General features: G+C 50.7%; 1 protein-coding gene across 2 annotated transcripts in view; it reads right to left on the reverse strand.

Moving 5' to 3' along the window:
- Positions 1-15,135, reverse strand: part of LOC146799437 (galectin-3-like) — a 279,550-nt gene that overhangs the window by 220,355 nt on the left and 44,060 nt on the right. For both annotated transcript variants that reach the window (XM_085627006.1, XM_085627007.1), the window contains one exon: positions 9,221-9,275. In XM_085627006.1, the coding sequence (XP_085483132.1) occupies positions 9,221-9,261 (41 nt within the window). In that variant the 5' untranslated portion in view covers positions 9,262-9,275. The remainder of the gene's footprint in view (positions 1-9,220; positions 9,276-15,135) is intronic.

Here is a 15,135-nt window from a genome sequence, read left to right on the forward strand (position 1 = left end):
TGACGCCCACCCACTCCCTTCCCTTATCTAAGGGCATCTCCTCCCCGAGCACTACACTAGCTACTCCGGGGGTCTTTCCTCCGATGGGAGGGGGTGGTCTTTTCGGGCACTTCACATCTCCCTTATAGTGTCCTACACCACCGCACTCGTAGCAATGGACAACCCTTGGCTGGGACTCTGGCCAGGATTAGGGTTTCTGGGTGGGTTAGCCCTAGGGGTGAATCCTGCTCCCTTCCCTTGGGAACTATTTTGGGGGCCTTTAGAGAACTCCGTTTTCTTTTCCCCTCCCTCTTTCTTCTGGGGTGCGCCCTGTCCGGTCTTTTGAGAGTCCCCTCCGGTCCCCCTTGTGGACACCCGGGTCAAGACAAGACCTTTGCCCGTCTTGTCCCACACTTTTATTGGCCTCAAATGAAAGTGTCGTCCGACACCTACTGCCGGACATGTGTGTTGGAAACCGGGCAACCGGGTTAGCAGTCACCAGGTTCCCAGCACAATGATAGCTTGGCTCGAGCGGTCAGGAAGTCAGGCACCGTGCTAAGCGTACGTCACACCCTCACAATAACCATGCGTTCATCCGTTCCAAAAACGACACTACACCGTAAAAATTATGAAAGAAGTAGTTTGTCTTTATCTTTTTCTCTTAGTTGCAGGTTTCATAAAAATGAGTACAATACAATACAATACAATAAGACTTTTCCTGGAATGAGCAGGTTAAATAAATAATACCACAGTGGGGTTTCAATAAATAGGATCAGGTCATAAATAGGCAAGGAATAAATATAGGTGCAATAAATACAGAGGGCAAATAAATACTGTCAGACAATAAATACAACACCTTCAATAAATAATATAAGCAATCAATAACAATTGCAAATCAGATCACATTTATGAGGTAGTCTGGTTTCACTATGCCCAAGTACAGCTTGTGGTCATTTGGATGACATGGGGGGTGTCCCACCTAGATTGGTCAAGGCTGGGCCTGAACTGAGGTAGAATAAGGGTAACCTATGGAGCTGGCTCCCCCACAATACACAACCCCTCACAGAGGTCACTACACCAGTCTCAGTTCACCCCTGGCACTCCCAGGCTGGTTCTAACACCCCTCTAGCCCCTAGAATGGTCTTTTAGCGCTCCACAGGGCTTCAGATGCCCTTTCTACCACTTACTGCCCTTTTCACGATGATCGGCTCCGCTCGGTGCCGGGTCGACATCGCTGGACGGCTCCGGTTCGATGTCGCGTCGATCTGTTTCACTTGACGCTGTGTCGATGCCGTCTGGCGGTTCCGGATCGATGTCGCTGGGCGGCCTCGGTTCGATGTCGTGTCGATCTGCTTTACCTGACGCCGGGTCGATGCCGTGAGGCGGCTCCGGATCGATGTCGCTGGGCGGCCTTGGCTCGATGTCGTGTTCCGGCGTCACAGGGTCACGGTCTCCCCGCTTCCGGGTGTCTCCGGAGTGCGACCTACACTCCCGACCTCCGTCGGCTCCACCTTGGGTTCCGGCGACTCCGGAGTGCGATCTCCACTCCCGACCTCTTGCGCGCTTCACCTCGACCTCAGGCGACTCCGGAGTGCGATCTCCACTCCCGACCTCCTGCGCGCTTCACCTTGGTTTCCGGCGACTCCGGAGGGCGGACTTCACTCCCCCGTCGACGCCTCACCTCGACCTCAGGTGACTTCCTACTCGACCTCCGGTGACTCTCCACGACCTCCGTCGGCGCCCTCTCTCGACCTCTGGCGGCTCCGGGTACGACGTCTGCTTTCTGTCAGCGCCGCTTCTCCACCTCGGGCTCCAGGTCTCCAGGCTACTCGACATCAGGACTCCAGGAGGACACTGCTGTACAGGTCAGGAACTTGCTGTTCTTCCTTTGTAAGGCCTGTTCACAATGTTCAGGTCCTTAAGATGGTTTTTCTGGTCGTGGTCCCACACAGGGCTCTAGGCTGGGCTTGGTCAGTAGGGACTAGCATCAAGGGTGGGTTTCTGGACCCCACTCCAAGCACTGGTTTCCACCCCTGCTGCCTCACTCCTTCCTCCTTCTGAATCTCTGTCCTCTCTCCTCTCCAGTCAAGTGCCAACTGCCAACTGCCAACTGTCAACCTGAGATGGCTTCCCAACATTCTAAACTGCCTCCCTCTATCCCAGGGTTCTAGAATGTTGCAGAAGGTTCTAGAAACCTCTAGTGTATTCTGGTGATGTCACAGGTGACAATGGGTGGCCACCATTTTGTGTCTCAGGCCCTCAGACAGAAGTTCCAGGGGTAAGGAAAATGGCTCCCTGACCCTGCATCAACACTAAAAAGTCTGGTGGTTCCCAAAAAGGAAAAATTACAACAGGGTTTGAGGCAAAAGTGGGACAAAATAAATAATGATGAGGAGGGACCACCCAAAGGGCTGACAGGTCTAACACGCGTCCCCCCCAGCTGAAAGTGGGGAGAGCTACCCAACCCCTTGGGAGTTCTCATCACTAAGGCGGAAATACCTTGAGAGACCGTCTGCATTGGCGTGGTCCACTCCAGGCCGATGTTCCACCTGAAAGTCCATTCCCTGTAGGGAGATAGACCACCTTAGCAACTTGGGATTCTCCCCCTTCATCTGCATCAGCCACCGAAGGGGTCTGTGGTCGGTCTGAACTAGGAAGTGCGAGCCAAACAGGTATGGCCGCAACTTCTTCAGAGCCCATACCACTGCAAAGGCTTCACGCTCTATTGCACTCCACTTCTGTTACCTGGGAAGTAGTCTCCGGGATAGGAAGACCACGGGTTGATCCAGACCCTCTTCATTGAGTTGCGATAACACTGCCCCAATGCCATGTTCCGATGCATCCGTCTCGACAATGAACTCCTTGGAAAAATCTGGGGCCCTTAAGACCCGGGCCTCGCACATGGCTTGCTTCAGTTTCACAAGGGTAGGACACTCCCTCTGGCCCTTGCAGAATTCCTCCCTGGTCGGCCCTCCCTCCACGTGCCACTCGGCCGGGATGGGTAGGTTCTCCAGTTCGGTAACATCCCCCTCCGCGGACTCCTGGTCCACCACCTCCGGTGGCCTATCCGTCACACGGGGCGCGGATGCCAAGGCAGGCTTCTCCTGTCCTCGGTTCTTCCCTTGATTGGCAGCCGGCGGTGCCTTTGTTCCAGGCTCCCGCCTAAACGAACTCCCCCTCCAGGTAGTCGCAGACCTTGTGCTGACGCAGGCCCAGTCAGGTGTACCCAGCATCTCAGCATGAGTCCGGTATTCCACCTCCTTCCAAGCATTATGCTCCATGTCATTCCCCAGCAGACAATCGACTGGCAAGGCAGGGCTTACGGCAACTCGAAGTAACCCTGCAACCCCTTCCCATTCAAATGGAACCTCGGCCACCGGATAGTGGCCCATTCTGCCGTCAGTCATCGCGGCAGGGTGGAGTACATGGGGAATCACCTGCTCTGGAGACACCAGTTGGCTACGGACCATAGTCATACTGGCTCCTGTGTCTCTCAGAGCCTCCCCTCTTTGGCCGTTGATGGTGACCCACTGCCCATACTTTGTGGTATTTGCGGGCACCTGGATCTTAGGAACCATCTCCCGTTCTCCCAGGGACACTAAAGTGACACCCACCCACTCTCTTCCCTTATCTAAAGGCATCTCCTCCCCGAGCACTACACTAGCTACTCCGGGGGCCTTTCCTCCGATAAGAGGGGGTGGTCTTTTCGGGCACTTTACATCTCCCTTATAGTGTCCTACACCACTGCACTCGTAGCAATGGACAACCCTTGGCTGCTGACTCTGGCCAGGATTAGGGTTTCTGGGTGGGTTAGCCCTAGGGGTGAATCCTGTTCCCTTCCCTTGGGAACTATTTTGGGGGCCTTTAGAGAACTCCGTTTTCTTTTCCCCTTTTTCTTCTGGGGGGCGCCCTGTCCGGTCTTTTGAGAGTCCCCTCCGGTCCCCCTTGTGGACACCCGGGTGCTAGCCCAAATGTCCGCCTCCTCAGCAAGCTTCCGGGGATAGGTCAGCTTGCTATCCACCAGGTGTTGACGCAGTTCAGGGAAACATTTTTCGAGCAGGTGTTCCTTCAACATCAAATCAAACAACCCCTCGTAGTCCCTCACCTCACTGCCTTGTATCCAACCCTCTAATGCCTTCTTTGCATAGTCCAGGAAATCCACCCAATTCTGTGTGCCCAGTTTGTGGCTACCCCGGAACTTCTGTCTGTACTTCTCGGGTGTTAGTCCAAACTTTCTCACGAGCGCCACTTTCATGGTGGGGTAGTGGGTCTGCTCATCCTGCTCTAGGGCCAATAGTGTATCCCTACCAGCTGGAGGCATGTATTTATACAATCCCCCTCCCCAATACTTCTCTGGAACCCCATGGACTCTTAATGAGATCTCATAGGCCGCTAGCCACTTGGCGATATCATCACCCGCACTATAACTAGCTACTATGTCTTTTGGCAAATAGGGTTTGGATTCCCTGGTGACTTCTCTTTCTTCGCTGCCACCACTAGGAACAGTGTGTGCCCCGACCCGTAGGATCTGGAGATCTATCTCCCTGAGCCTCAACTCGTGAGCCATCCTCCGTTCCTCTTTTTCATTCTCCAGCTTCGCCAAATCCCATGTGAGCTGTCTTTTCTCCCTCCGGTCAGTGAATTCTGCTTCTAATAAGCCGTGGCTAGAGACACTGCTGCCCTTCCTTGAAGGTGTTCTGGGCCCCGCTACTAGGTCTCCCACCTCAGGTTGGTACAAACCAGCCCCCTCGCTGTCAGGCTCTCCATCCCTGTCCTCCTTCTCAACCTTACTTTCTCGCCGTGCCTCCCCCCAAGCCCTCAAGCTGGTCTGGAGTTCACCCTTCTTTGCACCTTGGGGACAAAACACCCCCTCGCGCTCACAAAACTCTCTGAGTTGGGCCACAGTGTAGGTTTCCACATCCTCTAATACAAACTCCATTTTGCCCACTCAGGATAGAAGACAGTTGCTTACAGAAGCTATGCAGGGGGGTACCTTTTATAATACCTCCTCCCACCACCAGAAGTAAATTTGGAAAAACAAAACTCAAAATTAGGAAGTCCGCTTGGAGAAAACTCCCGGTGTAGGCCTATGGACTACCCACAGTTATTGTCGAGTGGACGCAAGCACAGTTCAATCCCATCGCTGCCACCAATTTTATGTTGGAAACCGGGCAACCGGGTTAGCAGTCACAAGGTTCCCAGCACAATGGTAGCTTGGCTCGAGCGGTCAGGAAGTCAGGCACCGTGCTAAGCGTACGTCACACCCTCACAATAACCATGCGTTCATCCGTTCCAAAAACGACACTACACCGTAAAAATTATGAAAGAAGTAGTTTGTCTTTATCTTTTTCTCTTAGTTGCAGGTTTCATAAAAATGAGTACAATACAATACAATACAATAAGACTTTTCCTGGAATGAGCAGGTTAAATAAATAATACCACAGTGGGGTTTCAATAAATAGGATCAGGTCATAAATAGGCAAGGAATAAATATAGGTGCAATAAATACAGAGGGCAAATAAATACTGTCAGACAATAAATACAACACCTTCAATAAATAATATAAGCAATCAATAACAATTGCAAATCAGATCACATTTATGAGGTAGTCTGGTTTCACTATGCCCAAGTACAGCTTGTGGTCATTTGGATGACATGGGGGGTGTCCCACCTAGATTGGTCAAGGCTGGTCCTGAACTGAGGTAGAATAAGGGTAACCTATGGATCTGGCTCCCCCACAATACACAACCCCTCACAGAGGTCACTACACCAGTCTCAGTTCACCCCTGGCACTCCCAGGCTGGTTCTAACACCCCTCTAGCCCCTAGAAGGGTCTTTTAGGGCTCCACAGGGCTTCAGATGCCCTTTCTACCACTTACTGCCCTTTTCACGATGATCGGCTCCGCTCGGCGCCGGGTCGACGTCGCTGGACGGCTCCGGTTCGATGTCGCGTCGATCTGTTTCACTTGACGCCGTGTCGATGCCGTCTGGCGGTTCCGGATCGATGTCGCTGGGCGGCCTCGGTTCGATGTCGCGTCGATCTGCTTTACCTGACGCCGGGTCGATGCCGTGAGGCGGCTCCGGATCGATGTCGCTGGGCGGCCTTGGCTCGATGTCGTGTTCCGGCGTCACAGGGTCACGGTCTCCCCGCTTCCGGGTGTCTCCAGAGTGCGACCTCCACTCCCGACCTCCGTCGGCTGCACCTCGGGTTCCCGCGACTCCGGAGTGCGATCTCCACTCCCGACCTCTTGCGCGCTTCACCTCGACCTCAGGCGACTCCGGAGTGCGATCTCCACTCCCGACCTCCTACGCGCTTCACCTTGGTTTCCGGCGACTCCGGAGGGCGGACTTCACTCCCCCGTCGACGCCTCACCTCGACCTCAGGTGACTTCCTACTCGACCTCCGGTGACTCTCCACGACCTCCGTCGGCGCCCTCTCTCGACCTCTGGCGGCTCCGGGTACGACGTCTGCTTTCTGTCAGCGCCGCTTCTCCACCTCGGGCTCCAGGTCTCCAGGCTACTCGACGTCAGGACTCCAGGAGGACACTGCTGTACAGGTCAGGAACTTGCTGTTCTTCCTTTGTAAGGACTGTTCACAATGTTCAGGTCCTTAAGATGGTTTTTCTGGTCTTGGTCCCACACAGGGCTCTAGGCTGGGCTTGGTCAGTAGGGACTAGCATCAAGGGTGGGTTTCTGGACCCCACTCCAAGCACTGGTTTCCACCCCTGCTGCCTCACTCCTTCCTCCTTCTGAATCTCTGTCCTCTCTCCTCTCCAGTCAAGTGCCAACTGCCAACTGTCAACCTGAGATGGCTTCACAACATTCTAAACTGCCTCCCTCTATCCCAGGGTTCTAGAATGTTGCAGAAGGTTCTAGAAACCTCTAGTGTATTCTGGTGATGTCACAGGTGACAATGGGAGGCCACCATTTTGTGTCTCAGGCCCTCAGACAGAAGTTCCAGGGGTAGGGAAAATGGCTCCCTGACCCTGCATCAACACTAAAAAGTCTGGTGGTTCCCAAAAAGGAAAAATTACAACAGGGTTTGAGGCAAAAGTGGGACAAAATAAATAATGATGAGGAGGGACCACCCAAAGGGCTGACAGGTCTAACACATGACCACACCTTTTTTGTGATACATAATCACCTGGCTTCGACATGACAATTGTCAGTTTTTCTGCTCCTACGACCTTCTTAGTCATTCACAAACGGGTGTGTTGAACGACATGATGAACTTAATATTGAGACATACATCAGAACAATGAGCAAAACCTGCACTACTAGCTTAATATTCGGAAGAAAATCCTTCCACTTTTACCTGAGTATGAGAAGATCTTTTTTGTCACAGTGTTCATTTCAGGAAAGCACTTAATTGCAAATGCCTATATTTGGAACTGACACAATATTTGTTGATACAGCTGCAGCAACTACATACTACAGTGCCTGACTGGTGCCAGGAACAAACTTGCACTCTCGTATTCCACCTATTCTTTAACAGCTTCACTGGCTCTATATAAGGCAAAGGACTTTGTGGTACCCAAGGGCAGGGGCATAGCTACCACTGGTGCAGCAGGTGCAGTGGTACTGGGCTCCAAATCCCACGGGGACCCATTGAACCTTGCCAGTGCTGTATTTTACTCTCCGAACAGCAGTTAAAGAGGCCATTTCCCTTGCTTGCACCAGGGTTCATGGCATACTTGATATGCTATTACCCATGGGACACAGAAGTGATGGTTCAGGTTCTTTGTAAGTCACTTTGTGCATTGATGCCCCCTTGCACTCTGTGCCTTCACTCTCTTGCAAAAATAAGCTTCTACAGCCTTCTCTATACCATCACCATTTGCGCCCTATCCACCACACTCTTTTCAACTTTTTGGGTTGCCAAACACTTGAATCTTCTCACACTAATCTATCTTCCATATGCTCTTTCCCCACTCTTATACTAATACTTTTTTTTAAACATTTAGTATGCAAGGGTCGTAGTTACTGAATGCAGTAAAAAATCTAATTAAAAATTAAAAACATTGTGCTGTTTAACTTGATTGACTCAAGCAGCACAATTCCTGGAAATACACTGTGGCTCATATACGGAAACTATTAACATAACTGCTCTTTAGTAAGTATTCAATTACGTAGTTGTTTATCCACTAAATCATGAATGTTTGTTCTAATTAAATGGGTTTTCAGATTCATAGCCTTTGCAGCTCACCCAGCATTACTTGTGTTGGTGGCTGACTGGACTTTTTCCCATTGTGCAGCAAGCATTAGTACTATACTGAACAAATAAGCAAGTATAAATAAAGAGAGCAAAAAATAAGGGTTGTATTGTAACAGTGTGTGGTAAATGAACCAAGTCACTTTTTCCAGCTATTGAAGGGAAATCTTCCAGTCTAAAGATTGTAGTGGAACATCTGCTTAAGTTTATGTCCAGTCCATATGTCTGATTTCCTATGAAAATTAGGCGCTAATCCCTCAACAGCAAGCTCGTTTGAATATCAAATTGCTTCATAATTATTAAATAAACTCATATGCATAGGTCTGTGCTTCCCTCTCGATCAAACATTATACTATCCTAATTTTCAGAGCTACACTAGTGCCCCTCTGTGTATGATCTCTATTTTGATTAATAATATATTCCACTATTTTCTTTACCCATGCCCTTGCTAAATTATTTTGAAGTTAACTTTCGTAGGTTTTGGGCAATGTGAGCATTGAATGAGTTTGGTCTAGCCCATTGTTTGACAATTTTTTATATTACACATTAATGGTTTCTGATCTAAGATAAGATAATTCCTGCTGGTTCCCAGTTTTTATGTTTGCACTTCAAATCATTTAGATTTTTCTACAACTTTAATGATGGATGATGGTTATGTAGAATACTGTGGAGACCCTGCAGCATGCTTGTTAATGGGAGGGAACCGACAATATCTGTGTCTACTTAGTTCTGGATGATGAGAGGGCCTCTCACATATTGTCTGACCTAAAAAAAGATTTGCTGCTATAGCAGAATATGCACAAAGCTTTAATGAGTACACACTGGTTTGAAATAGCCTGCTAATGTCATGCTGGGTGACTAAGCTGCATATATTCTAGGGGTTTGTCTTTTACATTTCAGTTTGTAGATCCACACTTTTAAAAAGACATACAACTAAAATGCAGATAACATTGTTTTTGCTTCCCAAACTGTAAACTCCATAAAAATGTTTGATTTTACAATATTTTCAGAACTCAAGGAAACACTTACAGGTTGGCAAGAAGAAAACATACTACTGGAAATGCCAGCATGGTAGCAGCAGCACCTAGAAGATAAAAAAAAAACAAATTTTTATGCTTTATTCTTCACAGAGCAAAAGTGATATTTTTTGTTTTATAAATCTAATGTATCACTCTTTAGTGTTCCACCCATAGCCTTGCAAATCAATCAAAATTAGAAATGACCCGCCATGTGACAGTGACATTTGTGTTTACTCAAATGAGCATGCACATGAGTATTCATTGGCAGAACCAGAATAGTTAAGCTGTGAGTAAACAAATGCAAAAGCAATGTCAAATAAAATAACGGTTGGCTAATCATTTGTAGGTCTAGCGTGCCGATAGCGCATGCGCTGTCTGCAGGGAAAGGCATTGTTTACAATAAAGGGCTTGCAGTCCCTTCATTCGTTGGAATCATTGCCACTTGTTTTAGCTGCTACTTATTGACCTACGTGCATCACTTCCTTTTCTGTCTGTGCCACACAGACTAATCACAGATTTATTATTTTAATTAGTGCCCATCCGCTGTTCATGCTGTGATTGACGTACCATTTTGTATTTTTTTCACTTTTTTATTATTGAACAAACTCGACGATAGAAAGTTTTGGAGCACTTATCATGGGCACTGGTTACATTACACAAATTCACATTAATTCTTTTAGGCACAGGGGAGATTGTGTGATTTGCCCAGAATCACAGGATTTTGAGACGAAGACAGGGGTGTAGGAGACACTTAGGGGCGTATTACGATGTCAGGTGGAAAGCCTCCTCCTGACAGTCGGAATCTCCTTGACCATGTCAGAACCCTTCCGATGGACTTGGTCGGTTTACAATCCACTCGACGGATTACGATGCTCTCAGTCGGAAGGTAAACAGTGGGGTTACTCCGAATCAGTTCTGACTGGCTCTCGGAGAATTCGTGCCAGTCGGAACCGCATCATACACCTTTATGGACAGCGATTCCGAACGTGCAATTACGATGCCGATTTCCAACAGCCTTTCCGAGTCAGCCTGTCCGACATGGGAAGGCTGTCAGAGAGTGACTTTCGGGTCCCTTGCATGGCCCCTTCATCCTGTGGCTTCTAGTTGGGGGCCGAGGGGGTACCTAAGGGACCCCCCTGTAAAACCCTGCACTGTGTGGCAGGCACCATGGGGTGCCCACGACAGGGTGCAGGGTTTTCCACACACACCCCATTTCCCCATTGGAGCCTGTGTTGTTGGTCAGAACACATGCTCCAATAGAAAACAATGTGACTCAGACCGTGTTCGGTCGCATCATAATCAGTCGGTCGGAACCGCCGACAGCAGGTCGGTTGCTCCCGAATCCGAGATGGTGTCGGGCGGAAAGTTTCCCACTACCTCGTAATCAGGCCCTATATTTCTGGGGGGGATAGGGACACTTTTGGGTACTTTTGATTGACCCATATCGAAATTGCCCGTGTTCTGTGAGCCACAGATTGAGATGAACATATACAATCACATACTTTTGAAGTGAAATAGAAAGGCAAGCATATAATTACAGAGTGCAAGTATGTTTTATTGTGGAGAGCCGATGATGGTGGACGCGTGAGTTGAGAGCTCTGCACCAGCCTCTTTAATTATTCTGATCTGCAGGGAATCCGCCCGTGCCCGGGGGCGCGCCTTGGAGTGCCCGGCCTGCCACAGCTACGAAAGACCCAATTTTCATCCCTTGGAGATTGTGAGGGGAGCAGAGTGCAGCACTTGGGCGATGCGGGGCAGACAGTGTTCTGGTAAAATGGTGGCCTGAGAAAGTGACGGAGCAGCGTCTGAAGAGGAGGCCGGAGACCGAAGCGGAAATCAGGCTGCAACAGACGGGCTGCTGTCACCGGAGCCCGAAAACAGCGTCAGTGAGCTGAAGCCCGGTCAGGGGAGCCTGCGGACCCCGGACAGAGGGGGGTGTCAGGTGGGGTTGCATCCCCAGAGACAGACGCCATTGCATGTGGAGTGCTACAGACCCCAAGGGCGGAAGGTGCGGGGGATTCAGAGGCTTACTCCGAACTTTGATCGGACGATATTGCACGTTACCCGAACCATTGGCGGTTCAGCACAACATCCCTAGGTGACTACTCGATCTCCTTTGTGTTTCTGTTGCTAGACTGGGATCGGAAAGTCTGGCGTATCCTCCCGTTGGTGGTGGATGTGGATTGGGGGAAGATGTGCAGCCGGCACCCTCCGCACAACAGCGGCCGAGAGAGCCACACTGCCGTTGGGAGCTCGTTGCTCGGGACCTCCTTGGCCCCTGCGTTGTGGCACGATAGAGAGCAATACTGGAGGTGTGTGGAGGCATTCAGGGACAGCCCCGGATTGTAGAGGTGAGTCCCTCAGTCGCACTTGGGAGGCCAGGTGTTTAGGAGTAGCGAAGCCGACATTGTGGGAAAGAAAGGGCTGAGCCTACACAAGCCTGCAAGAGACTACAGCGGGCTGAAACTGTTGGCGGCCAACACCCTCTTCCCTGCTGCGCTCTCTGTGCACGGATTGAGGGTATGTACTGTTGCCTGCTGTGTTGCGACCTTGTGGCCGTCCAGCTGTGTGACTTTGTGGAGGTGCGGCTGGGGCGTGCCCGCAATTAACATACCTGCTCAGGATACTGTTGTTCACTGAGGGTTTTGGGGCACTCTCAATTGGAGGATTACCATGCTGACCCGCGGCCACACAGTTTGTGGGCAACTGAGGCGGTTTGAATCTTGAAGAAGCCTCTTCTGAGATTGCTGCCCCGCGCGGTTCTCTGCCACGCTGTGGATTTGGTGGTATTTGGTCATAGGTCTTTCTGGTGATGAGCTGGGAAGATACCTACACCTACTGTGACTCACTACGAAGCGAAAGCTGACTGTTACGGGGGCCGTCCCAGTCCCAATAAGTGCCCACTGGCCTACCCCCTGTATCGATCGTGCAGCCATATTAAGACACTATTGGTGCTGTCCCCTGGAGGTCACCCAGCTACTTTCTGCTCCCTGGTGAGCCATGGGTCTCTGGATGGACAACTGATCTGAGACCTGAGCACAGCTTGGTTGCAACTTGTTGTAGGGTGGAACAGCCTACTGCAGTGGGGACCCTCTATGGGAGCGGCATGGCCTGACCCGGGTGCTGTTCGCGCGAGGCCCTAGGGGTTGACGTTAACGACCACGCCTGGTGGCTGGCTGGGCTGTAGCAGGTCGAGCCATCGCTAGAAAAATCCAACGGCAGTACAGAGGAAATTGTCCCTATGCTGGAGTGGTGTGGGGCTGAGACAATGGCGGCAGATCCCTGGCCGCCCAGAGAATGGCGCACTAGATCAGTAGCTGGAGACCTGATCGCACTGGCAATGGGGAAGCCCAAGGGAAAGCAGGCGGGACCCCCCCCCCCGGAACAAGAAGACAGTGCGCTTGACCCAGTGCTAAAAGATTCGGGAGGAGGATCGCCGGAGGTGCCTTTGCACCACCAACTGACCAAAATCTTGGAGTCTATCGCCGATACCTAAGCGACATCAAGACATTAGCACAGCTGCGGTGGGCCTGGGCCTGTTAAGGGCAGAGCACGCTAAATTGGCAGACAGAGTGAAGCAAACTGAATCGACACTGGATTTTCTTGCCCCAGCACAGCAGGCTTTGACTGAGCAGGTCAGAGAACTATCCAATAGGGTTAATGTACTAGAGCGGCGAGCAGAAGACACAGAAGTGCGAAACCGGAGAAACAACGTGAGGATCCTAGGTTTTCCAGAAGGAGTGGAAGGCCAGGACATGGTCAAATACCTGGGGGCATGGCTTTGTGAGGTGGTGGCGCCCGAGGGCCTGTCTCAGTTCTATGCCCTGGAAAGAGCTCACTGTGTGCCCGCTAGACTGCTGGCACCGGGGAGGCCGCAGCGCCCTGTGGTGGCCAGACTGCTTCACTTCCGAGACAGAGATCTGTTGTTGCAAAGTACGTGCTTGGAGGGGCTGTACACAGTTGAGAACAATAAGGTGTCATTGTTCCCTGATTATACACTTGAGGTCCAGAGATGCCGTACCTCGTTCCTTGAAGAAAAGAAGGCCCTGCGAGAGGAGGGGATCCAATATTCTCTGATGTTCCCGGCCTGCCTCAAGATCATGCTGGAGGGGACAACCCACTTCTGCGAGGACCCCAAGTCAGCCTGGGAGTGGATTGAGGCCTATAAAACAGAAGGTCAAACCAAGCAACAGAGAGTGGGACAATCGAACAGAGCCAGAGACCCTAGGAAGATATTGCGGAGACGTCAACAGCGGAGGACTGCAAAGAGGCTGAGCCCGTCACGAACAGCAATGGAGAGAGCAGAGCTGCTAAAGGCAGTTGCAGTCATGATGCAAAGCAGGAGATTGTCATCGGTGAGAGGTTCAGGGTCAAAGCGAGGAACTGATGGTTCAGATTCAGACACGTCGTGTAGTGGCAGCGTCTGTTTACCTGTTGTGACTCCTCAAACTGCAGATGGGTTAATGTGATTTGTGTCTGGTGATCTCTTTCTTTCCCCTATATCCTTTCCTCGTCTGCTCTATTAAGTCGAGTGGTCATACTCCTGACCTGATCTTTCTTCCTCACAGCGGGAGTATTTAAAGAGGGATTGGGGTGGGTGGCCGGGAGGTGCTCCTGGGCACGGGGTGGAACGGCCAATCTAGGCTGAGGCGCCTAAGATGCGTATTTGTATCTTGTTGGGCATTAGTTGAGATAGTCACGCTCCCTTATAGGCCCTTGAGCTAGCAGCTTTGGGACTTAACTACTTCCTGTAGTTTAGTATATTGCAATCTTCTTGCGGATTTGGGCAGCTGACTGTTGTTTTTTTTGGGGTTTTTTTGCATATTTATATAGCACACTCGACCCGAAGGTATTGGAGCGCTTTACATGAGCACCGTATTTACATTACACATTCAGGCACGGGGCGATTAAGTGATTTGCCCAGAATCACAGGATGTGGACGCGACCTCGAGGCCCGAAGTCTGGTTTCCAGCACCAAAGTCGGCAGTTTAGCCGATGGAACACATCCTCTCCCCAAAGTTGAATTGTTGGGTTTGTTGTAACATGCCAGGAGTTCTGGGATTATTCAGCCAGCTGACGCTCTGGGGGAGGTGCTTGGTGGGGCACTGTGCTGATTGATGACACAAAATACCAGTCAGGCTGAGGAGTTTAAACTCCTCACTTGGAATGTTTGGTGTATGGGTTCGCCTACCAAGCGTTACAGTATCCTAAGCTATATCAGACGCGGGGTAGCGCATGTGGTAATGCTGCAAGAGACCCATTTAACATAAATGGGGTAACCAGGTTGAGACGGACGTGGAGAGGGTAACTATTCGCAACTACTTATTCGGCTTTCGCAAGGGGGGTGCTTGTGTGGATCAGGCCCGGGGTCCCCTTCCAGCTCTCCCAGAAAATAATAGATGCAGACGGAAGATTTGTGATGATCAAGGGCAAATTGAAGGGCAGGGAAATACCATTGGGAAGTATATATGCACCAAACCGCGACCAGATCCCCTTCCTGGAACGGCTTTCTGGAACACTAGCAGTGGTGGCACATCAGGATCTGATACTGGGAGGAGACATTAATTGTGTTTACGACATAGGATGGGATAGATCCACTCCCCCACTGCGGGGTGCACTCGCTGGCGCTATAGCTAGGGGACTCAGGAACTGGACTGCGGGTGGGACTTAACAGACGTCTGGAGACTTTATAATGCACAGCAGAGAGAATACTCCTACTACTCCCACCTATATGATTTGCACACTCGATTAGATATGTTTCTTTGTTCCGATAACCTGGCCCGATGCTGCCTGGGGCTGAATACCTGGGTAGATGTCTTTCGGACCACCGTTCCTTACTGTTACGATTTGCCCCTACTCCTGAGAGGGCTTCAATCCCAATGTGGAGGTTGGACCCTGCCCTGTTGGAAGATGATGGATTTAGGC

This window comes from Triturus cristatus, chromosome 9, assembly GCF_964204655.1.
Source record: "Triturus cristatus chromosome 9, aTriCri1.1, whole genome shotgun sequence".
Lineage (NCBI taxonomy): Eukaryota > Metazoa > Chordata > Amphibia > Caudata > Salamandridae > Triturus > Triturus cristatus.